General features: G+C 57.4%; 1 protein-coding gene across 1 annotated transcript in view; it reads right to left on the bottom strand.

The window, feature by feature from the left end:
• Window positions 1–1,324: 1,324 nt before the first annotated feature.
• The window catches only part of MYH9 (myosin heavy chain 9), a 91,745-nt gene continuing 67,622 nt past the window's right edge, over window positions 1,325–25,447 (bottom strand). Inside the window, exons 16-41 of the mRNA XM_025461089.3 lie at window positions 23,503–23,696; window positions 23,038–23,159; window positions 22,133–22,202; window positions 20,554–20,714; window positions 19,594–19,702; window positions 18,034–18,165; window positions 17,429–17,635; window positions 16,803–16,940; window positions 15,710–15,833; window positions 13,941–14,112; window positions 13,009–13,221; window positions 12,594–12,738; window positions 11,907–12,113; window positions 11,564–11,668; window positions 11,207–11,359; window positions 9,873–10,121; window positions 8,360–8,572; window positions 7,997–8,209; window positions 7,532–7,693; window positions 6,230–6,358; window positions 5,200–5,288; window positions 4,984–5,107; window positions 4,551–4,759; window positions 3,879–3,987; window positions 3,620–3,792; window positions 1,325–2,880 (exon numbers count right to left, since the gene is read on the bottom strand). Of these exons, the coding sequence (XP_025316874.1) occupies window positions 2,763–2,880; window positions 3,620–3,792; window positions 3,879–3,987; window positions 4,551–4,759; window positions 4,984–5,107; window positions 5,200–5,288; window positions 6,230–6,358; window positions 7,532–7,693; window positions 7,997–8,209; window positions 8,360–8,572; window positions 9,873–10,121; window positions 11,207–11,359; window positions 11,564–11,668; window positions 11,907–12,113; window positions 12,594–12,738; window positions 13,009–13,221; window positions 13,941–14,112; window positions 15,710–15,833; window positions 16,803–16,940; window positions 17,429–17,635; window positions 18,034–18,165; window positions 19,594–19,702; window positions 20,554–20,714; window positions 22,133–22,202; window positions 23,038–23,159; window positions 23,503–23,696 (4,040 nt within the window). The 3' untranslated portion in view covers window positions 1,325–2,762. The remainder of the gene's footprint in view (window positions 2,881–3,619; window positions 3,793–3,878; window positions 3,988–4,550; window positions 4,760–4,983; window positions 5,108–5,199; window positions 5,289–6,229; window positions 6,359–7,531; window positions 7,694–7,996; window positions 8,210–8,359; window positions 8,573–9,872; window positions 10,122–11,206; window positions 11,360–11,563; window positions 11,669–11,906; window positions 12,114–12,593; window positions 12,739–13,008; window positions 13,222–13,940; window positions 14,113–15,709; window positions 15,834–16,802; window positions 16,941–17,428; window positions 17,636–18,033; window positions 18,166–19,593; window positions 19,703–20,553; window positions 20,715–22,132; window positions 22,203–23,037; window positions 23,160–23,502; window positions 23,697–25,447) is intronic.

The raw sequence follows: 25,447 nt of genomic DNA, 5'->3' as shown, positions 1-25,447 counted from the left end.
TGAGCAACCGCACAGACCTTGAACTCCTTTTCTTCCCCATGGAGCTTGTGTTCCCAACAACCCTCCCGGATTTCCTCCAAAAAGGGAATAAAAGCTACCTCGCCTTTGTCTCTCCTGACTTGCCATGGTTTGTTCTGAACTGCCATTCCTCTGCTGTTCTCGAATAAACTCATTTTGCTGGTAAAATGGCCCTTTTATTTTTAAGGTTGACAGCCCAGAGGGAGAGAAATCCTTAAAACCCTCAAGTATTCTAAAAATGTGGTTTTCAGCCCTAAGTTCTCCCTGTTGGCTGGAGATGAGTCACAAAACTTCCAATACCACGAGAACTGGCTGCTGGATCTCAGCCGGCCAGCGGGTGCGCCCGACAGTCTGAGTCCCCAGTGGCCGGGCCGCAGGGGGTGGGGGCTAGGGCTGGCTGGGCCCATGTTGGCCCGCAGCCCCTGGCGCGGGTGTCAGGTGCTCCTGACCCAGCTCCTCACCTCCAGGGGGTCGGAGAAGCTGCCCTGAAGTGCTTCTGTCAGGGCGCCGTAGGCCCAAACCCCGCTGTGTCCAGGTCTCCCTTCCACGAGTGGTGGAGACTTCAGGGCATCACACAGCCCTGCTCAAATGCCACCCCCCCCCCCCCCAGCTTCTCACCACACCTCGGTTTCCTTGCTTTTGGAAAGCGTACATACCTGACCGTGGTACTGAGGGGATGAAGAGAGGAAGGGATGAACTGTGCTCGGCACACAGTAGGTGCTTAATAAGAATTGCAATTTCCTGAGCACTCACTGTGTAGCTCAGGCACTGAGCAGTCCCAGTATCTGCATGACCTCCGTCCGTCTTCCCAGCACACCCTTGAGGGGCGTCTGCTGTCCCGGTCACCTCCATCTTCAGACGAGGACACACACGGACTTGAGAATCTAGTCCTTTCCCCCAGATCATGAAGCTGCCCGTCACCGACTCCCTTGGTCCTGCTCGTCCAGAACTCAGCTCCAGAGGAACCTCCAGAGAGCAGGCTTTGTCTGACAGCGAAGGAAGCTCCTGGAACTCAGCACCTAGGTCCGTGTCCCTAACCCCAGTCAAGCACACGTAGGTACTCAGTAACTGAAGTCAGCAGAAGTTTCCAGGAGATCCTCTTAGCGCCCTTGCCCCGGGCCCAGCCTGCCTTTTGAGCTTACCCTTCCCTGCACAACCACCGCCCCTCATCCAAGCCTGTGCCTCAGCCATGTTGCACTTCCAGAAGCTTCCAGAAGATGCACAAAGTAGGTGCCCGCTGCAGAAGCCCAGCACAGTCCCATCCAGGCCACCTGCTTGGACACACAGACACCACCAGACACAGGGCTCGTAGCACATGGTTCTCTTTATTGTGACGCTCAGTGGAAAACATCTGTAAACCAGCTTACTGTAGTGGTGACAGCTGTAACACATGCTAAGGCACTTTTATTATATAAAAAAGGGGTGGGGCTGGGAGCTCCGTTCACTCCTTTGTGACAGCAACTGGGACCTGAATTCAGAGCTTTTTAGCCATATGTAGCTTTCATATATCATCATGACTTCAGTTGGTTTTTCTTTAAAAAAAAAATGCCTTCTTTGCTATAAGTAAGTCTAAATGCAGCATATACAAAACAGTTAGGAATACAGGTAAATTCAGCAACCAGTGTAGACCAGTGTAGGACAAGCTACTCTCTTCTAAACATGGTTCCAAAGGAAAGGCAGTGATAAAGACTTGGAATTTTATCATTTATTATAAGGGGAGGGAAACTTTTTTTTTTCCTTTCAAACACAACCGTGCAGATGACAGATTTTTAAACCATACCGAGTCCTCGGTGCGGATAGTCTACACTCGGGCCCCAGTCTCTGAGTAGGTACAAGGTCATGCGGGAGGGCCACTGGCCCTTTGCAATGCTCTGGCTGTCAGACTCGGGACAAGTCCCTTAACCATTAAATATATTTGGTCCCCAAGAACGTTGGGAGAAGCCACTGCTGGCCTTTCCAGCTTGGCCCTGAGGCCCTGTCTGCTAGGCCTGGCCCCGCTGTGGCAGGGGCAGGCTGCCCTCGGCAAAGGAGGGAAGGGGGTCGTCATTGCACTTGAGACACTTTAGAAACAGGAGGGGACAGTGGCGCTGCCCAGAGCAGGTGGGGAGGAACGACTCTCCTTCCCCGCCCCCCGCAGTCTGTGCCCCGCACAGAGGTGGCAGCCCTGGGCCTGCTCTTCCCCAATCACCCAGGGCCCACGGGAGTTGGGGGGGCCAATGGGGCGGAGGTTGTGAGGTCGCCGTGTGTGATTGCCAACAGCAAAGGAGGAGGGGGAGCTGGTGGCGGAGGTGGGGGAAGGTGACAACTCTCCTGGGGTGTCGGGCTATCAAAACTTCTTAGTCTGAAGAAAAATAGATTCGTAGAAAACTCTTTGCCCCTCCCCGGTGGCCTGCCCTCCTTGCCTCGCCATCTTGTGCTTTTTTGGCAAGAGAGGGCCAAAGATCCTGCTGGTCACTCTGTTCCCAGGCCAGTGGCCCAAGACTCTGACTCTTTGGTATCAGGTTCTGGGGGTAGGAGGGGAGCAGGAGGGGGCTGCAGCAGAGAAAGCCGAACGCCCTGGAAAGGCCTGGGGTGGGGAGCGGGCAGGGAGGCACAGGCCTGAGGTCCCCCGGCCTGGTGGGACTGGGTGAGGAGGTCATAGTCACAGCAGTCCCAAGAAGGTGGACGGGGTGCTGCGGGGCTGGAATGGGGAGGCGGAGTCGTCTGTCGGTCTGTCCATCCGTCTTGGGCAGCCGGAGGAGAGGTTACTCGGCAGCTTTGGCCTCAGCCCCGTCCGCCTTGCCGTCCACCTCCTCGTCTGAGCAGTCGCCAGCACCTTTCCGGGCCACCCGGCGGGGCACAACAAACGGCAGGTCCCCTCGCCTGGGGGCAGAGGCACAGCGTCAGCAAGGTCGCTAGGGTGGCCGAGTACCGCTCACACACTTCAAAGCCATCTTTAGAGGGACACGAGGCCCAGATATCCGACAGGGCCTCAGGCTCCCTGGCTTCCCACTTTACCCCAGAACACGGGTGCACAGACGTCACCTTTCATACAGATGCTCAAATGGCATACAAAATGAGGTGAACCCAAGAGGTCACCGAGTGACCATCCTGTAAGCACATCCCAGCACCTTCTCCTGATCACGCATAAGAAAGTTAATATTCGTTGTGGGCCAGAATGTTGGAGAGAAGTGAGAATCCTGGAGAAAAAGACCCTCTGCCTCCCCCACTTGAACTTCTTCAGTGGACCCGCTCCTCAGGAGCCACACCGCAGCCCCCCAGGGGCGCAGGCCTGGATGGTCAGGGCCCTGGGCCACACCCAGCCCATGCATGCCAGGGACCGGCAGGCCACCTCGGGCCACCACTGGGGCGAAACACCCAGCCTGGACACCTTGTGAGGTTTGGAGCTACCAGGCCAAGTGTGCAGGCAAGATGGGGACAAAGGACCCCAAGAGCCGCCGTGCACCCGGAAAGCCGGGGAGCGGTCCAGCCGCGGAGGACAGCGCAGCATGGGGCGCCTGGCCACTGACCGCCAGGGCACAGATAGAACCAACTCTGGAAGCTTTGTCCACAGTGCACCCTTCAGAGCCCACGGGCTTCGGGGAGGGGAGGCAGGGCTCACCTGAGCTTGTTCTTGAGGGAGCTGACCTCGCGGTTCATGGCATCGGCGGTCTCGGTGGCGTCCTCCAGCTCGCGCTGCAGCTTCCGGCGGGAGGCGTTGGCCCGCTGGGCCTCCTCCTCGGCCTCCTCCAGCTGCCGCTTGAGCTGCTTCAGGCGGGTGGATGCCTTGTCGGCCTGCAGAGACAGGCGGCCGGCGGCCCCGGTTAGGGACGGGGGCGCGGGACGGTCCCGGGGCCCCACCGCTCGGTGTGCACACACACCTGGTCCTTGAACTGCTCGGCGTTCCTCCGCTCGTCGTCCACCTGCAGCAGCACGTCCTTGAGCTTCTTCTCGGCCCGACGCACCTGCTTGCAAGCTGCCTGGCGCTCCCTGCGAGGCACAGACGAGGCGGCTCAGGGACCCTCCTTCACAGGGTCCGGCTACCTGCCAGCAGCCGGATGAGCTGTCCTTAGGCCTCGCTGGCATCTCCCCACCTGGAGGCTCTGAGGCTGAGGCAGGCGCTCGTCACTGAGCACCCACGACCGTCGGTCTACGGGAGGCATGGTGACCAGCTCCATTTCACAGATGAGCAAACGGGCTCAAGGAGGGAGGGGCACAGTCCCAAGAGCATGTATGTGGCAAGGAGAGGGAAAACTGAGATTTGGGGCCCGGGGCAACCTGCCCATTACCACCAAAGAAGCCTCAGTCTTACTGAGCCTGCAGACTGGCTGCCCGATGGGACAGGAACCCTCACCTCTGCTGATTCAGCCCCCAGGGACGGTCACCAAAGCCCCCAACCGCAGAGGTGGGCCGTGGGCTCCTCCGCGAACTCCGTGAAGCCCAGTGGAAGGGACGAGGGCAGGTCAGGAGGGGACATGGGCCCCGGGACTTGGGATTCAGGCAGGCACAGAGCACCCTGCAGGATGTTGCAGGTGATGGGCAGGAACACCTACTTGGTCTCGTTGTCCAGCTGCTCCTCCAGCTGTGCGATCTTGGCCTCGAGGGCAGTGATGGAAGCTTTGTACTTGGACTTGACGGTACCCTCCATCTCCTGCAGCTTGACCTTGAGCTCCTTGTTCTGGCGCTCCAGCTGCTGCCGCGCGTTCTCGTTCTTCTGGGCGTGGCTGCGCTCGAGGTTCAGGTCGGTGTTGATCTGGTCGATCTGTGGGAAAGAGGGCAGGTGACCTCGAGGAAGGCCGGGCACGGGGGGCAGGGAGCACGATGGGGCAGAGGTGGGGCCGCTGGGTCCCACAGAGCCCCAAGCTCTGGGCCCTCCCAGGGTAGGGAGCCCTGCCACATCCAGGGTCCAGAGAGGGAAACCAAGGGAGGCTGTTGCAGGTGCCAGGATGCGCTGGGAGGGGCGCCCAGGGGCCCGACCCCGCCCACCTGCAGGTTGGCCTTCTTCAGCCGATCGTTGACCAGCTCCGTGTTGCCCTGCTCCTCCTCCAGCTCCTCCTCCAGCTGGGCAATGCGGGCCTCCAAGCGCCGCTTCTCCTCCAATGCCAGAGCTCTGGGTGAGGCAGGGAGGCAGAGTGAGACGGGGCCTGTCCCGGAGGAGGGGCGCCCCCCACCCTCAGCTGAACACGCCACGCCACGGCTCACCCCTTGCCGCTGCTGTTGGCGATCTCGTCTGCCAGCTCGTCCCGCTCCTGCTGGGCCTGGCGCTTGGCACGCTCGGCAGCTGCCAGTTCCTGCCACGAGAACCCAGACCATGACCTGCTGGGGCCGCCCACCTGAGGCCCCGCAAGCCCCCTCCCCCGTTCCTGGCACTCTACAGCACCATGCTCCCCAAGCCCCCCAAGCCCTGGCCCTTCCTCTCGAAACCTCTCCCAGGTCTGCCTCCTCCATGAAGCCCTTCCTCATCAGCTCCTCTGATTCCTTCCACTGAGGCCACAGCTTAGGCACCACATGTTTGCAGAGCCCCTAGATCTAAGTGTGGGAACCAAGTCATGTGCTGGGGATGTAGACATAAATAAAAAACCGTTCTTCCCTGACGGGAGGCTGGTCCCTCTGCATCCCAGGGAGACCAGAAGTCAGAGGAACGAGGCAGGGATGGGAGTTAGGGCAAGAGCACGGGGCCTCTGAAAGTCAGGTGGGTAAGGTGGTCTCAAGAGAGACCCACACATGACCTCAGAGGGAGGGATCACCTCAGGCCAGGCAGGTGAGAATGGACTAGGACAGGCCTGGACACCCAGCCCAGCCAGGAGCACCGGGTGGCCAGTCAGCTCACACTGTAGACCACCTAGGGCGGAGGGGAGGCTTCTGGGATATGGCTCACAGGTGACCGACAAGGCAGTGCGGGTCTGGGAAGGTTCCCCCTTGACAGGAGCCAACGCCCAACAGGAGGTGGTGATTATCACAAAGCCTCATTTCACGCAAGGGAGCTGGCCCCAAATGGCGACAATTTAATTCACACAGCGTTTTAATCACACCAGGGAGCCCAGCTACTTAATGAAACCCTGCAGGGAATTGTTTCACGAAGCCAAAACCACCCCCAACCCACTGCTGGAGTCAGGCTAGTTCGCTGCCAGCTGCGCTGGGTGGCCCAGGCTGGCTGGGTGGAGGCCCTGGGTGGCGGCTCTGGGCTGCCCCCTGCTGGTGACCCCGAGTGCCCCCCTGAGGCCCGGCCCACCTCCTGCAGCTGGATCATCTCGGCCTCCATGCTCTTCATCTTCTTCTCGTTCTCCTTGGCCTGAGCCAGGATCTCCTCACGGGAGGCACGCGTGTCATCCAGTTCCCGCACGCAGTCCTTCATCTGGGCCTGGGGTGCAAGGACAGGCTTGACACCCTCACCACGGCCACCGCCCCTCTCAGGGATGCCCCACCCCTAGAACTTCAGGCGGCCCTGCAGCCCGGAGCCATGTTCAACCGACTTGGCGGTAAAAGGGCAAAATAATAAAGACAGTCGTCTCTTTTACCCTGTGCCATTTTCACATGATTTTGACCATCAGGATTTACCAAGCACACCTCTGGCAGCGTTAACGTCGCTGGCTACGCCTTAGCCCAAGCTGCAACTTGGGCCACACTTTCTACAACTGGCTGTTGACCCGAATGCGGCACTCTGACACCATTCCCGGGACACCTGCCACTCTAGGTCAATGCCCACCTGCCGGATCAGCCCCCACTACAGGGTAGAAACGCGTCTCCTCTGTTCTTCTCCCATGATTCGTTTTAACTCTAAAGATCTTGCTCAAATAGGGTTTTTTTCCCTCTTCTGCAGATAAATCCCAAATTGAGATTCCCTGGGCCACAAGGCAGCAGATAGAATTGCCACCAGCAACAACCCTAGGACCTCACCAATGGCCCCGACTACATTCTTCCCGTGGCTGCTCTTCTGGGTACGATGTGGTTTCGATGTGGTTTCTTAGGATTTTTATCTTTAATGCTTATCTTGATGAACACTGAGTTCAGACATACTGACACATCAGTGCATCGTATGCCTGAAACTCATAAATAACACTGTATGTTAACTACGCTAAAATCATTATTAAAGTACAAGAAGGAATACATGAATAGACAAGACTTGTGATTTTTAATCCTTGATGAGGTGAGAGTCTCCCAAGTATGTGTCCTGTGCTCTGGGCTGCACGTGGGGTTCTGTGCTCAGCTCAGAAGCTTCACTCACTGTCCACCAAGACTGGATCAGGTCGGGAGCCAAGGCTCTCTCTGGTTTACTCTGGAAACCCGCCACCAACTGACTACCTCCCTAACGTCACTGTGTTTCGAGGTTTCCATAGCTTTGTTTCCTTGTTTACTAGACACACAGTCAATGATCTCAGAGCAGCTTTGCTTCTGTTTTGCTTCCCCTCAACCCCAGGGCCACAGTCTCCATCTGCGAGATAGGGCTAAGGGCACCCCATCTGTCCGCGGAGAGGGGAGGGTGGCACCTCTCAGCATGTCCCGGCCACCATGCTGCTGGCCCAGCCGACCTCACCTGCAGCTTCCGCAGCTGCTTGATGGCCTCGTCTCGGTTCTTGTTGGCTGAGTCGATGTGGGCCTCCAGGTCCTTCAGATCCATCTCCAGCTTCTTGCGAGCAGCCACAGCCATCGAGCGCTGCTTCTTCTCGTCCTCCAGCTCAGCCTCCATCTCCCGCACCTGGGGCACATGCCAACAGCTTGGGAGGCTGCACCCAAACTCAGACCCAGGCCCGCTCTGAGCCCGGGTGGGCTACACAGGGCCTCTGGGGGCCCATGAAGGTTACTGGCCTTAAGGAGAGGGTCCCTGAACACTGAGACAGAAGACTGGAACATAAGGACAGGGGAGGAGTGGACAAGGAGCCCCCAACACAGCCCAGGGAAAGGGGAGACGGGGAGGGGGAGGGAGCTGTCCCCAGCATGCCCCTGCCCAGAGCCGTTCTCAGCCTTGTTCCAGGGAAGGGCAGTGGGAGGGCCTCCACACCTGTCTGACCAGCTGCTTCTTCTTCTCCTCACTCTGCTCGTCGCGGCCCTGCAGGTCCCGCTCGAACTGGGCCTTCATGGCCTGCAGGTTGACCTCCAGCCGCAGCTTGGCGTCCTCGGTGGCCTGCAGTTCATCCTCCAGCTCCTCTAGCTGGGTCTTCATCTCCTCCACCTGCTGCTCCAGAGCCCGCTTGGACTTCTCCAGCTCGTGGACCTGCCACCCCAACCACCAAGGAAGGCTGAGTCAGGAGCAGACGGACAAGGTCCCCAAGGTCCCTGACCTCAGGGTTTGCTCGGCCCCTAGTCCCTTGTGACTTCCCCACTCAGGTCCCTCTGGAACCCTGGCGGCTGACATGGTACTCACGCTCTTGCCGACGTCGTCCTTGGAGCTCATGAGGTCCTCCATCTCAGTGCGGAACTGCTTATTGAGCCGCTCCAGCTCCGCCTTCTGCTCCATGGCCTCCTCCAGGGCCCGGGCCAGCGACAGCGCCTTGGTCTCCTTCTCCCGGGCCTCTGCCTCGGCCCGGTCACGCTCCTCCGCATACTTGGCAGAGATGGTCTTCTCCTCGGCCAGTAGCTGGGGAAGAGGAGGTCACTGTGAGCATGCTGACCTCAGGTGGGCTAAGCACCCGGACCCAAAACTCCTTGGGGAATGAGCATCCTAAGTGCTGGTCTGAGGGGAGGGGAGCACAAAGAGCCGCCACAAGGCCATCACCCAGGGTACCCAGCGGGCTCCAAGTGGGGCACATGTAGTCCAGTGTGTCCTCGTAACCAGACAAGGTGATCTCTGTCAGCACACTGTGAGGTCTGTTTAGTTTGGATTATTGGAGAATCATGATTCTGTACGTCACATGGCGACCCTTCCAATGAAAACCCACAGGAAGCATGACACAAGAAAGGCCCTGTTCTCCTGAACAACCACTTGGTGTTTCCTTTAAAACCCATGTGGAAAACAAAAAAAACAAAACATGTGAATCGGGACGCCTGGGTGGCTCAGCCGTTGGGAGCCTGCCTTCGGCTTAGGTTGTGATCCCGGGATCTAGAATCAAGTCCCGCATTGGGCTTCCTGCGAGGAGTCTGCTTCTCCCTCTGCCTAGGTCTCTGTCTTTCATGAATAAATAAATGAACCTAAATAAATAAATAAATAAGTACATACATACATATGTGAATCTGGTTGCTTAGAGGCCCCACCTGCAGCCCGCATCAGAGATGCCCATTTACGTTCAAGTTCTCAGGTGTTCACTCTCCGTGCGGGCCCACCATGGCCAGACCTCGTCTCCCCATCTCCCCAGTCCCTCTTGTCCAGGTACCTCTTTATTCCCCAAGGCCCTTAAAGGGCCAGGTCATGAATGCTCTAGACTTTGCTGGACTCTGCTGCAGAAGCACGGAAGCAGGCAGAGACAGCCGCAAAGAGGGGAGCATGATGGAATCCAGCACAGGAGCACAGGGCTGCACTCGGCTGGTTTTGCCGACCCCTAATTTATTCTATTTTTCTATCCTACCCCACAATCTGGGTCTCTGAAAGCTGCCTCAGACCTTGTGGAATGAGGTGGAGGTATGCCAGATAAATAAAAATCCTACATAATGGGGGTATCTGGCTGGCTCAGTTGGTAGGACATGCACCATCTTGGCCTTGGAGTTGTGAGTTCAAGCCCCATGTTGAGGGTAGAGAAAAAGAAAAAAGGCGGGGGGCGCGGGGGGGGGGGCAGAGGGAATTCTACATACGAATAAAACTGGTTCCATAGAAACGATCTGAAAGATGGTAAGAAATGGGAAAGAGGAAGAGATGCCCTGCCCTGAGGGGGACCCCTGTGTGCCTGCCCCGTGGCCTGTGCCAGGTGGGAAATGAACGGTGGGGGGGTGCCTGGGGCCCACACCTGGTCAAACTTCTTCTGCTTCTTCTCCAGGTTGGAGGCAGTCTGGCGCTGGTGGTCCAGGTCCACGAGCAGGTCGTCCAGCTCCTGCTGCAGCCGCGTCTTCGTCTTCTCCAGCTTGTCGTAGGCAGCCACCTTCTCCTCATAGCGCTGGCCCAGCCCCTCCAGGTCCTTCTGGAGCTTCCTCTTCGCTTCTTCCGCGGTCTCCAGGCACCCCACGCCATCCTCCATCTTTTTCTTCATGTCCGTCACCTGGGCAGGAGTGTGGAGTTAGGGAGACAGCCCCGTGCCCCAGGGCAGTGGCAGCTGGCCTACACCCCACGAGTGGAGGCCCAGGCACGGGGATGCCCCTCTTCCATGGAGGCAAGAGAAATGGGGTTTCTGCAGAGGGTGTCTGCCCAGTGCATGCAGCCCCGGGGAAGGCCTCTCAGTCGAGACATACACCAAGCCTCTTGTTTCTTGTTTTACAGACAAGCCCAGAGAGGGGAGCCTCCTCCATCGGCCTCTGCCCAGGGACAAAATCTGTCTGCTGCGGAGGCAGGAGCTCTGGGGGGACCCACCCCGCAACCCCTCTTGGCACCCACAGACAAAACTGCCTTGACGCACACACACGGGCTACCCCCACCCAGACTGAACACGGACTATGGGCCACCCCCAGGAGGTGGTGTAGATCTTCTGGCCCGGCAAGGAGAACCCAAGACAGGATGTGCAAAACAGGGCTCTTGATCTATTTCTGGTTGCAGACCCTCTGGGAGTCTGGAAAGAAACTATAGTTTTAATAGGCATAAAATGCATAGGATCAGCAAGTAAACCAATACAGGAAAATGCAGCTGACGGCGGTGGTGCTGGCATGACTTCCTGCCTACATTGGCGATACAAGAAAATGCTACACATCCGTCAGGTTGGTGGAAATACAGACCTGATTATCTCCTCCATCTAAGCTGACAGACCCCTGAATTCTACCTGGGGACCCTGGCTAGGAGCTCCAGCTGGAGAGGGCAGGAGGTCCTGCAGGAGGACACCCAGCTTGGGGCAGGCCTGGGCCTCCTCTGCCCCTCAGGCCTCCCCTGCTATGTCCCAGGCGCCCCCTGCCTCCTGGGCCCCCTCTGTCCTCTGGGTCTCCCCTGTCCCCCGGACCCCCCCTACCCCCGGGCCCCCCTTATCTCCCAGGCCCCCTCTGTCCCCCGGGCCTCCTCAGTCCCCCAGGCCTCCTCCTGTCCCCTGGCTCTCCCCTGCCCCCCTGGACCTCCTCTGTCCCCCCCTGGGCAGACAGGTGCCCAGCAGGAACTCCCCAGCCTGCAGCACCCGAGTCATCTGGGTGGCACGCCGATAAGAACCTGGGCATGGAGGGTGGCGATCTGCTTCTCCAGGTTCCGCTTAGCCTCCTCCTCCTCTTCCAGCTGCTCCTTGAAGGAGTTCTTCTCATCCTCCATCTGCTTCAGCTTGGTGCTCAGGCTCAGCTTTTGCCGGTTCTCCTCCTGGAGCAGCTCCTACACCAAGGATGAGGGGGCCGTGTGTGCTCAGGAGGCGCAGGGTCAGACCCATGTGGGCCCCACACCCCCAATGGGAGGGAGGAGCTGATCCCTTGGATCCGGGCGACAGCTGAATTCCTGGTGGGGGCGGGGGGTGGAAGACCCCATGGATACAGGGAAAGACAGGGCATCGGAGGAGCTGGGACCCGCTGCCACCTTTACCTGTGTGTCCTGAAGCTGGGACTCCAGAGCAGAGAAGTCCTTGGTGAGTTTGCTGGACTTGCTGTCAGACTGGGTGAGGAGACCCATCACATTGTCCAGCTCAACCTGTGGCATGTGGGGGAGAGATGGGACAGGAGGGACAAGGCACATGATTGCTCTGGCACCACCTCAGCAGTCAGGCAAAGGGGAACTGCACCCCGAATGCTTTGCTGACAAGCCAGTTTGGGGGGGGGGGGGAGAGAGAGAGAGAGAGAGAGAGAGGTGCACAGGCGGGGGAAGCCCTGGAGATCTGGGCCAAGGCCGAGGAGCCACAGGCAGGAACTCCCGGCCATGGAGGCCTCACCTGCAGCTTGGTGACCTTGTCCGCCAGCTCTGTGCGCACTCGCTCCCCCTCGGTGAACTTGACCTGCAGTTCCTGCAGCTGGGCCTCAGCCTTCTTCCGCTTGTGCTCAGAGTCCCCTTTGCCCTGCTGCAGGACCTTCACCTCGTTGGCCAGCTCCCCTCGCTCGTTCTCCAGGGTCTGCTTCGCCTTCTCCAAGTTGGCTTTCACCTGGTGGGGACACAAGCCAAGATGTGGGAAGGGGCGTCTGTGTCCGGGCAGAAGGCTGGTCCTCCTTCCAGCGCTGGGAGAGCTGTGAGCTCCAGATCCAGAATGTGCTCTCAGCGAGCCTGCTGGCAGGCCAGTTCAGGGATGGTGTGCTGGCAAGAGCCCTGGACCCGGGAGCGCAGGCCTGACCCACACTCATCACTCGGCTGAGCGTGACACGTGGCCTGGGTCCTCACCTCTAGAACGATCCCTGCCCAGCCTCCTTCACGTTCAAGTGTAAAACGTAATCATCACTGACGCTAGGACTTTAGCAGTGTTAGAAGATGAAGGAAATTATAGTTGCTGGGAGTCAGGCTTCCAGTAAAGCCTCTGAAATTTGACATTCTGGCTAATAACATAACGATCTTCCAGAAAATATAAAAGTGGCATTTATAGAGTCCACCCGACATTCCCATTCTATTGGTCCTGGGGGAGCCCACGCACCCGTTTCGTCTGCTCCAGCTGCTCGGCCAGCTCCTCCACGGCCTGAGAATGCTTCTGCCTCATCTCCTGGATCTGGGCCTCGTGGGTCCTGGCCTCTTCCTCGAGGGTCTTCTTCAGGATGTTCACCTCCTGTTCGCGTTTGGACCTGGAGAGAAGCACAGAAGGGCCTCAGAGCGGAGGCCCGGGGCCGGGCGTGCTGCCGGGCTCTCCCTCCCGTGTGTCTCGGCTGTGCGTCTCCAACCCACACTCGCATACCCACTTTGCGGAGGAATCGGGGCCCTTTCAGCCTGAGAGCCCACCCTGGCCTCACTCGAACTCCAAGCCAGCTTCCTCGACGGGCCTCCCACTCCCGACCGACCTCTGCCTCCCACGCGCCCCCGCCTCAGGGACTTGGCCACTTGGCCGCATGGCACACCTGAGCTCCTGCTGGGCAGCCGTCGAGTCCAGAGTGTCCTCCAGCTCCGTTTTCAGCGCCTCCAACTCTTCCCCAAGGTCCCGCTTCTGCTTCTCAGCTTTATTCCTAGAAGCTCGCTCAGATTCCAGGTCTTCCTGGAGCTCGGAAATCTGCGATTCCAGCTCTCGGATCTTCTTCAGGGCCATGTTCTTCTGGGTGGCTTCCTCCTCCACTCTGCCAGAGAGACCAGCAATATCAGGGGAGGCTCTTCCCACCCAGAGAGCAGAGGGTGCAGAAAAGGCTTCAGAGAAGAGCAGCCACCGCCGCTTCTGGAAGCCATAACCATGCCCTCAGGTGCTCCTCTCCGCAAAAACATCTAAAGCTTCCAGGAGATTTAAGAGCAAAACCACTTTGAGAACTGGAAAACCTCATAGGGGAGCCACGTCATTTTCCAAACTGAAATTCGGTGCTCTGAACATGAGGAGAAGAAAAACTAAATATTAAGTGAAAATGAAATAAAATGCTAGAGTCCATCATTCCAGCAACTAAGGAAAAAATACGAAGGTGCCAGAGACGCTCTCTGGGTGATGACCACCTGTTGGTGCAGGTTCGTTCGCAGCAGCCAGTGGGCCCCCCCGGACTGGGATGTGATAGTGGGGGATGGACAGGGGTGTATAGGAATTCTCTGCACCTTCTGCTCAATTTTGTTGTGTATCTAAAACTAATCTTTTTTTTTTTTTTTCCCCAAGCACATCTGTAGTCAGAAAGTTTAAAAATGCATGAAAGACCTATGGTGCTTGGGTGATGTTGTGGGTGACTTCTGGGGGGGTTGCAAATAAATGACAACAAAGGAGCCACACGGGTGCTCTTGGTGGACAGGACAGGTCTTGCTGTGCAGCGGCTCCGAGGGCAAGGAGTGCTGGCCCCACCATGGGCTGAAGCGAGGCCCTCACCTGGCCAAGGCGGCCTGCAGCTCCTCCTCTTTCTTGGCCAGCTGCATCTTGAGCTCGGCAATCTGAGCCTGCAGCTCGGCGATCTGGTCATTGAGGTCGGTGGAGTCCCCCTCTAGCTTCCGACGGGTCTTTTCCAGCTCCTGACGCTGCTTCTCCTCTCTTCGGAGGCGCTCTGAGGAGGGAGCCCGGGGAGATCAACAGAGCCCTCAGTGCCCACTGATTCTTTTTCCGTTCTTGTTTTTCATTCTTATGTAAAATACTGAGTTTTTGTTATAACCCACGTGAGCCTTAAAGGATAACGATATGAAGATACTCGTACCCAACGCCCGGATGAAAGAAAGCACATCCCTGAGCTCCCACATCCGAGGTCACCCCAAACCCCGTTGACCTGCCCCGCCAGGGACCTATGCTCCCCTGCAGGTCGTGTTCACAGCCCCCTTTAAGGCTGCACCAGGTTTGCCTCCCTAAAAACCAGCTTTAGTTTTGCATGAACTTAAATTATGTAAAGAAAGTCCTGCATGAATTCTATACGGTCGGCGTGGGGTGTGGGTCAGGGTCCAATGTCTGGCTTTATGATTTCCACTAGGACATCCCTCAGGTAATCCCTTGACCTTGCTGTGGGGCATCTGAGTAACAAGGATGAGGAGACAACCCGCGCCATTAGGTCGTGAGGCTCATGGGCATGAGTATCTGCAAGCACTCACCACAACCCCTGACGCCGTGTGTGTGTGTGTGTGTGTGTGCGCGCGCACGCGCGCGAGGAAGCGCGCATGCACATGGCTCACTTGGGCTATTCCACATCTTTGTTAACACTCATCAGGGTCAAACTAAGACCCTGTGTGTTCGCCTGCCCAGTGGCTATGCCCTCCTGGACCTGGATGACATCGTGTTTCAGACTGTTCCCGGGTGGAGGGAGATGACGGGCAAGGCCTCTGCCAGCACCTCGAGTCCCCTTGCCACCCTGTCTCACCACATCCCCCAAACGTGAGGGGGGCAGGCGGGGCTGGGCAAACCCTCCTGGTGGTCAGCCTGGACAGTCTGGGCCCGACATGTGCAGGGAGTCAACAGCTGCCTTGGACACGCCAGGTGGCCCCACATCTCTGCTGAGGGAGCACTGGTTTCTGGAATGAGCTCGGAGCCCCCACAGCACTCTACTCTCTCCTCTCCCTCTGCTGTCTACACCTCTCAAGAGGCAGGGGCAGGAAGTCCTCAGATAGACCCAGACCTGCATGCTACCCCGTCCTCCTCCCGGGACTCAGGGAGACAAAGGCACAACGGGTCACCTGGCCTGAGTCAAGCAATGGCCTGTCGCGGCATCTGTCCAGCACAGCAGAGCACGCATGGTGTGTCTGTATGCATGACTCAGTTTAGTCCCCACGGATGCCCGTTCCGTGTGCCCCCTTAGAGGGAAGAGAAACCAAAGCCCACAGAGATTATGGGATAGCTGTAAGATGACCCAGAGCTGGGCTCAGACCTACGACCTCTTAGCAAGTGAATCTTGTGCAACTCATGACACAGACAGTAGAGAAATGCCAGTGTTCTGAGAGCCCTTCACGTTGGGGGACATTCCTTCCCAGTCCTGCCAGTGCCTGGAGGCCCAGACCCCGTGGGGACCAGAGCTGTCGCTGCGGTTTTCAGGGCAGTGGCTGGGGGGTGCAGACAGTGAACCCGAGACCAGTGCAGTGCTCCTGATCCTGGCAGCCGGGCCCACGAGGGCGCTGGAGCAGCGATGCCTCGGTTCCCAGGTCAGATGGCTGTTACCCTCTTACCTTCCAGGTCGGTGATCATCGCCTCATGTTTGTTCTTGAGCTTCGCGAGGCTCTTTGATTTCTCCTCCTCTTCCATGAGGTTGGTGGTAAACTCGGCTATTCTGTCTTCCAGAAGCTTCTTCTCCTGGGGGGGGGGGGGGGGCAAGGGTGGATCAGAGCTTAAAGTCAGTTGGGCACAGAACACTTCAGCTCTCTTCAAAGTATGACTTACCCAGAAATTTAGGATTAAACCAAGGAGAGGGCATTGGTTTAATACTTCAGATTCATTAGGATTTTCTGGATCAAAGGATAACCTTGAAAGATCACTAGCACCCGTGAAATAGCTGGATAAGCTTCCTTAGGATATACAAATGTGGTTGCTATGTCACCCCTTTGGGCTCAGGTAAGAAAGGCGTCCAGCCAGCATCGGCAAGGGGGTGGCTCGACGCTCTGTACCTAGCACTCATCCCCTGGGTAGGCTGGGATCTCTGCCTTCCTCATCTCCCCAAGCACCCAGGCTGCTCTCCCCACTTTCTGCTGTGTGGCCATCACTGGAGTCGTAATCTCAGCGAGGTTCCCAACAAGGCTGACTACACAGGTGACAGCACGGGGATCTCGGTCTCGTGTCACAGAGTCCACAGGCAGGCATCCTGTTGCTTCAACCCCCACCACATGCTCGGGACTGAGGATGGCCTTCTGACCCTGTCTTTCCTTCTCTGACACGACTCTGGGCTTTTATCTGCTCAGAAGCAGACTCTGACAGGGACCCGACTTGGCTCTAAGAGGAGCAGTCAGTACCCTGGGGATAGTTGGAGGAGAGCACCTGCCCCTCAACAGTAAGCCACCACGGTGCCCAGAGCCGCTGGTGACGGACGTGCAGAACCTCGCAGGTGGCTCAGCTACAAGTCTCAGGAGCCTGTGGAGAGCTTCGCTAAGAAGGCCAGACCTTTCCCTCGGGCCCCACTCAGCGGACACATGCCTTCGAATAGGATGCTGGTGCTCAGAGGCCACGGACACCCAGGAAAACCATGGCAGGCGGGAGAGGGAGGGTGGTGGTGGGCCCATACCCTGCCTGCGCCCAGCCACCAGCGCTCCGCAGCACCACGGGCCTCACCTTGGCCAGTTTGCAGTTCTGGTCTTCCATGATGATCTGGTCTTCCTCCAGCTTCTTCAGCTTGGCCTCAGTGGTCACCTTCTCCAGCTGTAGCTTCTGGCGCGCGCTCTCCTCCTCCTCCAGCTGCTCCTCCAGTTCCTACCATGGAGTCGGGGAGACCGTGAGGGGCGCAGACCACAGAGACCCCGCCTCGGGACCCAGACCTGGCCCCACCCCGTTGAGGGGTTCAGTCTTCCAAACTGAGGCCAGAGCACAAAGGACGCCAAGACCCCGGACCCATCGTGTGCTCGGCTTGTTATGAGGGGCTTCCTTGAGCAAGCTGCCCACCAGAGGCATGGGCAGAAGGCAGAGCTGCTCGCCCTGGCTCCCGGGACTGGCCGCGGTGAGGACAGAGAGAGGGAAGTTAGTTAAAGTGGCTTTGGTGCTCTTCTGACGGTGCTCGCAGAGGTCTGAGCCCGTGGGAGAAATCACTGCCCCCAGAGAGCAGCTCTAACAGGCAGCCCAAGCAAACAGAAGAGGGGCCGTCCATGGCCCTGGGATTTCTGCGTTTCCTCCGGCTCCGGGGGCACACACCTCCCTGCACCCCATCCCCTTTGCCCCTCCTTGCAGGGAGGGAAGGGGCTCACTTGGATGTTCTGCTGCATTTTCTTCTTCTCTGCCTGCAGGTGCTGGCAGCGCTCCTCCTCCTCCTCTACCCTGGCCTCCAGGTCATGGCAAATCTCTTCCAGCTCCTGCTTCTTGGCGGTCAGACGGGCCCGTAGCTCCTCAGCCTCAGCACACAGCTCTGTTTCTGCCTGGAGCTGCTCCTGCAGCTGCAGCTTCTCTGCCATGAGCTGCCAAGAACACGTGAGCAGCGTGAGCCCCCGCATGCTCCTCAGGCCCCAGCAGTGCGGAGAACCCCTCACTCGGCCTTCCATGGTGAGACCGTCCCAATGAGACCAGTTCCCATCTCTCATGTTCTTGATCTTCACCACTACCCAGCAAGCTGGGCACCGCCATCGCCAGGAACAGGCTCATAAGGCTAACCCAACACTCAGGAGCTTTCCGCCACACCGGGGGCCTCCCTACATCACAGGACCCCGAATGGGGCCTGCAGGGAGGTGAGCTGCTGATACAGTGACAGCAAAACCTGGCTATCAACTCCAAACACGCCCCGCCCGCTGGTGGCCAGCAGGTGGCGGCACCTGGAGCAGCCGCCCCAACTCCCTGGGCAGAGCCTGCTGACACCTACCTGGGACTGCAGCGTCTCCATCTCCGTGAGCCTGTTCTCTGCAGCCAGCTGCTTCTCGCGGACCTTCACCAGCTCCTCCTCCTTGGCCATCATCTCCTCCTCCTGCCGGCTCACCTGCAGCAGTGGCTTGACCTAGAAGAGACGGAGGTAGACGATAACCATTCGGGCCAGCAGTCCCCTCACCTGTGCCCAACGTAAGCCCGAGGGAGTGACGGACACCCAGACACGCTGTGGGGAGGAGGCACACACTCAGACCATCTTTCTGGAGATGGATTCAGTGCTATGCTGCTAAGCACGGGTCAGAGAGAGGACCCCGTGTGTGCATGAAGATGTGCAGGGCGGCATTGTTTACAACGGTGAAATACTGGGAATAAGAGAAAGAAACACCGCGGGAAAGGTCACCAGATAAAATCGGAAACGGCTCCAGGGAACGACATGCTAACTTTTAAAAGATGATGCTCGTGGGGATCCCTGGGTGGCACAGCGGTTTGGCGCCTGCCTTTGGCCCAGGGCGCGATCCTGGAGACACAGGATCGGATCCCACATCGGGCTCCCGGTACATGGAGCCTGCTTATGTCTCTGCCTCTCTCTCACTCTCTCTCTCTCTGTGACTATCATAAATAAATAAAAATTAGGGGATCCCTGGGTGGCGCAGCGGTTTAGCGCCTGCCTTTGGCCCAGAGCGTGATCCTGGAGACCCGGGATCGAGTCCCACGTTGGGCTCCCGGTGCATGGAGCCTGCTTCTCCCTCTGCCTGTGTCTCTGCCTCTCTCTCTCTCTCTGTATGACTATCATAAATAAGTAAATGAATAAATGAATGAATGAATAAATAAATAAATAAATAAAAATTGAAAATTAAAAAAAATAAAAAAATAAAAGATGATGCTCGTGAAGGAATTTTAAATGGAAAATACAAACACAACTGTTTATGCAAGTCAGAGCTCAGCTAGGTAAGAACGCATACGGTTTACAGAGCGGAGATTTAAAAGGAGTAAAGACGGGGGATAACATGGAAACATCTACCAGACGCCAGCGCTGGTTCAGCGCTGGCTGAACGGATCACACGGAAAGTTTTATTTTCTTCTTTATACTTTTTGTTACCCTGCCTTTCACCAACTGCCAGAAATTATTTACTACAGACAAAAGCAGCCTGAATGACTTTTGTGATGAAGGGATGGGGGGGTGGGGAGAGAGGCAAGGGAGCAGAAGGCCTGTCCAGCTGTGTGCAGGTTCTGACCCACCGCCCTGCGGCTCCCTGGGAGGACTGAGCCCCCAGCATATGGGGCCCCAGCAGCCAGGGCCCTCACACCCTGGGAGCTGCTCTGAGCCTGATGGCAGGCTGCGACCCTCCACGCCACATGCTCTAGACCCCGGGGGGCAGGCCCAGCTCAGGCTCACACCGGCAGGCTGCAGGGCGGTGGGTGAGAGGCAGAGTGCTGCTCCCAGGGCCCTGGGGCCTGCAGAGGCCAGTGTGAGGCCTGCCTGTCCCCTCCACCACATCAGAGGCCGTCACAGCGCTCGTAGGGCTGTGGTGTGGGAGGGGCCCCTTCCAGAACCCACCTTGGTGAAGAGCCTCCACCACTGCCAGTTCCGCAGCTTCAGGTAAGCGGCGCAGTTCCTCTGCAGGACTTTCATGGCTGTCAGTTGCTGCTGCCGCTTGGCAAAGGCCCTGGGGAGAGGGACACAGTCAGGGCAGGGGACCACAGACCTCCAGCAGACCGGAGGTTTTTTCAGGGGAGCCTAACCCTTCCTGCCTGAGACACCTCAAAACAGAAGCATAGGGAAGGAGCCTGGCCTTGGGGTTGAGTCCTGTGGGTGCCCCCGTAGAGGGTGACAAGGACCTAGGTCACCAGGCCACTTTCCTTCACCAAGGGGCAAGTGAGTTCTTGAACTAACGAGTTCTGCATTGAGTATGACACTGGTCATTAAAGAGAGGCAGTGACTTCAGCTTTCCAGCCTCCTGCCACTCGCTATCGGGGGCCTCTGATACAGGGGGACAGGGGGATGTCAGCAGCCAATGTCCTGCAAAGGTGGGCTTAATGTGTCAGCTTGGGGGGCTTTGGGATCAATGAAGGCTCCGCTTGCCCAAACACCACAAAGCCATGCTATGTCTCCCAGGGCTCCCAGCTCACACCGGAACATTCGGCCCCGAGCACAGACACGGGTTCAGGAGGCCAGCATGCAGCTGCCGCGCCCACTGACTGCTGCAGGTGAGTCCCTCTCTCAAACAAATTGCTTGGGACTCAAGGACGGTCTCCTGCCCCAGGAGCACAGGCGACTCGGGGGACAGCCAGGCTCCAGGCATCATCCTCACACGAGGGACATGCTGAGGAATACTGGTAAGCAGGCCTGTGTGGGGCAGGCAAATCAGGCACTGAGTCACCCCCTTCCCAGCCTCAGGCATAAATCCAGAAAGCAGGGGGCAGGGAGCTCCTCCTGGGCGCCCCTCAGACAGACCACCGACTGGTGCCACAGCCCTGTACAGCAGGAAAGCCGGGAAGGGTCCCTTTAGGAACTCACTTCCTGGCCAGGTAGCCCCTGCAGCAGGCCTGGAACCCGATAATGACGTCTGTGATCTTCAGGTCCCGCTCCTCCTCCAGGTGGGCCAGCACGCCGGCCCGGAAGAAGACCTTGCTCTGGCCGATGCGGTACAGATTGCTGTCCAGCTCCAGGGCTTTGATCTAGACGGGAGCAGAGCGATGCATCACACAGCGGAAACACACAGAACCTCCACACTAATGGGACCTAAAGGTCTTCCCTCCTTCCACCTCTCGCCTCCACGCTCTGCAATCACAGCCTACAAATGCCCAGCTGGGCCACTTTCCACCCAGAGGTGGCCGAGCGTCATCATTATTGTCACGACGAGGACATGCTCCAGTTCAGGCCAAGCCCAGGACCAAATGCTGATTAGGTGACCTGGGGCTGTGCTTCCTCAGCTAGAAAATGGGAATAATGCTTTCTTTAATTAGAAGTGAAGAAATCAAGCAACTAACAGAGCCTCCTCCCCAATACAGCTGTGAGAAATGAATAGGAGGGCACAGAGCTTGGCACAGGGCGTACTGTGTACACAACAGATCTGCGTGCTCGTTACCATCACTGTGTGGTTTGGGTACAGGATGGGCTCTCTCTACCTGGGAGAGGATTCAGAACAAGCTTTGAAAAGGGAGGAGTGGGATCCAAGGGAGCTTGGGGCCCCCATACAGTCCCGGTAACCGTGGAAGAGGCCCCGGGAGGGGCCAGCACAGGCATCTTCCCTCCCTGTCTGAGGGAGGGACACCCCTCACTAGGACAGCCACTAACCATGTCTCCTGGAGAAAGGGTGGCCCACGCACCCTCCCTGGTCATGCCCTGCTTCCCCCCAGGCTGGTGAGCCCTGGACAGAGGGAGTGGTCTCCTCCCTCCTCATCCCCACCTCCCAATCACCTAATGCAAGGCTTTCCACATAGTAGGTATCAAATCCCTTCTTCCCTTTCCTTTTTCTGCCAATCCCCCAGCTTATCCTCTCTCCTTTTTGGAAAAGAATGCAGAATAAAGACCACGGAAGGCAGTGGCCACTAACCCTGGCCCTGTTAGGAACAGTGTGACACCCATATAATGGGAAATAGGACAGGGTGGGATCCAGCCCCAGCTTGGCCACTGAGTCACTGTGGGCCACCATTCATTCTAACAGAGGTCAGAGTGCTGCTGCATGTCAGGCACTGCTCCAGGGGCCGAGAGGAAATGTCCAGAAGCGGGCACTGCAGGGGCTAGGGGCAGCTGCCGTGCTCCGGGCCTGCTGCCCTGGTGCCGACCATACGGGGCACAACGACCAGAGGAAACGTGAGCCAGAAAGCATGAGAATGTGCCCCAAAGGAAGGCACCAGCTCACAACAGTACCCTGCCATGGCCACAGAGCATGTCCTCCACCCTGCCCACATGCCACGCGACCATCCCAGCATCCCAGTGCCGAGGGGGCCTATGGCTCGAGACACCCTGCAGATTCAGGACTGGAGCATCAGCAGGTCGACAGGGCACAGGCATCATCCAGGTACATGGATGTGGGTGCCCACCTGCCAAAGGTCTACCCCTAGAGGGAGGCAGAGGCAGCAGCTCTACTCACCATGAGCACACACGCCTGCTTCCCATCCATGAAGCCCTTAGGAATGGAATTTGGTGTCAAGATCTCATATCTGAGGGAAAAAAAAAAAAGGAGAAAAGCCTGGTCAGTCTACCCCTTGCTTGTATTCCAAGTGGCCTGGGACGCACAGGAGAGAGGAGAACTGTCCCTCCAGGACAGCCCATGTAGGATCCTCCTCCCAAAGTCTCCCAAGGAAGGAAAATGTTCGGTAAATCCCACCCTGCTCTTTCCTTAGACTGAATGACCCAGAAAGGCTGCGTTGTTTTCCAGAAAGTGAATGGAAACTCACATTGGACCGTTTGGATCACACTGGACCGTTTGGGTCACTCGGACCTTGTGAGTCACATTGGACCATTTGGGTCACTCAGGGGTGAGCTTTAGGTTGGCCTCACCGACTGCTCATGGCCCGGGATGGCCACACTCCCCATTCCCCCCAGGTGCTGCAGAGACTGCTAACAGGTGGGATGGTCACAGAGTCAGAGGGCTGCATGGCGCCAGCAACTGGCACTAAGCGTGGTTATTACATGAATGGGACCGTGTCACCCATGCCCCTCTCTGCATACATGGCCAGGAGCCACAGTGCCCTGAGATCTGCATTTCTATGAAGCTCCTCTGGCACCCCACTTTCTGGCTGATTCCTCTTTAATGCCTCTTCCAAGATCCTCTAACAGTAGCAAACAGGGCTAGGCCCCCTGGTTGCTAGGCATGACAGCCAGCTAGGTAATTTCTGCTTCGGTAATAAAATGGGGAGATCCTTTCTCAAACAGAGGGTGGCAGACAGCAGGGATGGGAGGAGCCAGCCGGACCTCAGCTCCATAGGGATGAGGAAACTGCTCCCTCAAGCAAGTGCCCTGCACCGGATGAGGCAGGCTACAGGCCCCGCTCACCTCTGCCGGAACTCCTGGAAGACCACCCTGTTGGGGAAGCCCTGGCGGCAGATCCGGATGCCCTCGAGGACCCCGTTGCAGCGCAGCTGGTCCAGCACCAAATGCGGATCCAGTTTGCCAGCCTGGAGACAAAAATACACACATGTGGTCTTAAATCTGTGCCTAGGATTGACGGAGAAGGGTGGGGCAGGCCCCTGCGGACTCAGCAGGTAAAAGCCCCCAGGAGAGGGGTCACTGCAGCCCACAGGTTTGGACAGCCAAGTTTCCTGACTGTGGACCGGGAAAGGCTCCAGTCAGGTAGTGCACCCCAGCCGGAAGACAGGCTACCACTGCAGCCTATCTGCTAAGAGTGCCTTGTGCTGACCCGCAGAGGGTCTCCCCCGAGGCTCACGTGTCGGGGGGGGGCGGTGGGGAGGAATCAATCACTTCTGCTCAGGGAGACAGACAGGGGCCCAGCACCCGCACCTTCTTCTCGTGGTTGGGGATGATGCAGCGGACAAAGTTGGGGTTGGTGTTCCTCAGCGTGGCCATCAGCTTGGCCAGCTGTTCCTTGTAGAGCTGGCCCACGGTCCGGAACATGCCCTTCCGCGTTTTAAAGGCCCCGGGCAGCGCCGTCTCAGACATGCCAGCCACCTGGTCCAGGCCGATGATGCGGTCCACTGCAAAGACCACCCGAAAAGCACATGAATGCCCAGTGGGCCTGGAGGGGGGTGGAGGGACAGGAAAGAAACAGACACCCAGACAAGAGGAGGAGAGACCACAGGACAGCAAAACCATTTCTACTTGGAATCTACACAGATGGCTAGGATCAACTCCAAACGCTCAGCAAACTTGTCTTTGTGAACAGGAGGCAGGAAAGGGTTTGGAGAGCCTGGAAAGCCACAGTGGGGTGGGAGGGTGCGCGGGGAGTTCATATTGCACATCTTCAGCCCTACTCAAGCTCTTACTGCCAAACAGATGTACTAAAGTGGCAACACTATTTCAGAATAGCAAGGGGGCTATTCCACTAGGCTGGCTCTAAGGAGGTGTTAAAATCTGATCTACAAAATCCTGTAGTAGTTTCCTAGTCCCATTTAAAAAAAAAAAAAAAATCAATATCCTGAATTCCCACTGACCTTTACCTAAGAGCAGTAGGAGTTAGAAAGTAAGAGCTGTACAGCTACCTATTAGGACTCTGGATGATTCCCTTACCATTTGGAAGCCTGCCTGTGCAGAGCCCCTAAATCAGGGACTTAGAGCAGCACATGGCATCAGAACAGAGGCCCCAAGAACCAGCACTTGTCACAATGAATATTCTGAAGTCTGTACACCCCCCCTTCCTGCTCTTGTGTCTTGCTTGGGCTCCTAGCGCATGGGTCTTTATCATCTCAAACACCCTCCGAGGACATAGCCCTTGCGCCATGGCACCTGCCCAGAGCAATGAGGAACCCTTTCCTCAGGGGTGAAAGCAAAGTAACAAGCAAACCCAACCAAAGTGGCTGGTGATTTGAAGTCAGTTTTAAGCAAAAGCCAATATTCAATCTAAAGCCTTCCACTACTGGATGTAAAAGCTAAGAATTCTGTGACAAAGTCACAAAGTTTCCTATTCCTTTGTGACCAGACCTCTAGGATTTGTCTGAAGACAGCAAAAAGAACAGGTGCTCAGGACAGAAGCCGGGAGTGAGGATAGACCTGCTGAACCGGTCAATAAAAATGGGAGGCACTTTTGACCTCACGCACCCGGGGCACATTTCACTGGCTACTGAAGGTGTCCTGAGAGTGGGTGGCTGGCAAAGGCCACTCAGGTTGCCCAGAGAAGGTCGAATGTGCCCCATGATAACTGGCCGTTTCATGTGAGCATGTCCTGCCCCCCAGAGGCCCAGCCTAGAAGGAACAGGCCCTTGCTGGCAGCGCCAAACAAAAGCAGATGCTATTTTAGTTTTAGCTTTTGGGTGCAAATACACACAGCAGGGCGCACGACACCTAAACCTCATGCTGAGACACCCACAGCCATTCAAGCAGCAAAACAGTGCTGCCTCCCCGGGGTGGAGCTCTGAGGAGGATATGAATGTGTACACTGGGCTTTGTGGGGGTTTTCCCCCTCTCTCAGATCTCTATACAGATCGAGGTCGACAGCCTGCCCACAGGCCAGAGGCAGACCAGGGAAAGGGGCAGTTGGGCAGGAAGAGCCAACAGGTAAGAAGACTCCACAGAAGCGTGCCTCACACAGCCCTGGATGCATCACACACAAGGGACAGCACTCCGGGGGGCCAGTCACCTGGTTCTAGGTGGAGAATGGGAAAGCGTTGATAGAAATAGGCTCTCTGAGTGCTCTGCATCTCTGCAACAGAGAGGTCAAAGCAAAACCAGGCAGAGGGAAAGGAGGAACCAACAGAAGCAAGGAAGAAGAACTCCCGAGCAGCAGCCTGCC

The sequence above is a fragment of the Canis lupus genome, chromosome 10 (assembly GCF_003254725.2).
Source record: "Canis lupus dingo isolate Sandy chromosome 10, ASM325472v2, whole genome shotgun sequence".
Lineage (NCBI taxonomy): Eukaryota > Metazoa > Chordata > Mammalia > Carnivora > Canidae > Canis > Canis lupus.
This window is presented reverse-complemented; position numbering and strand designations above follow the sequence as displayed.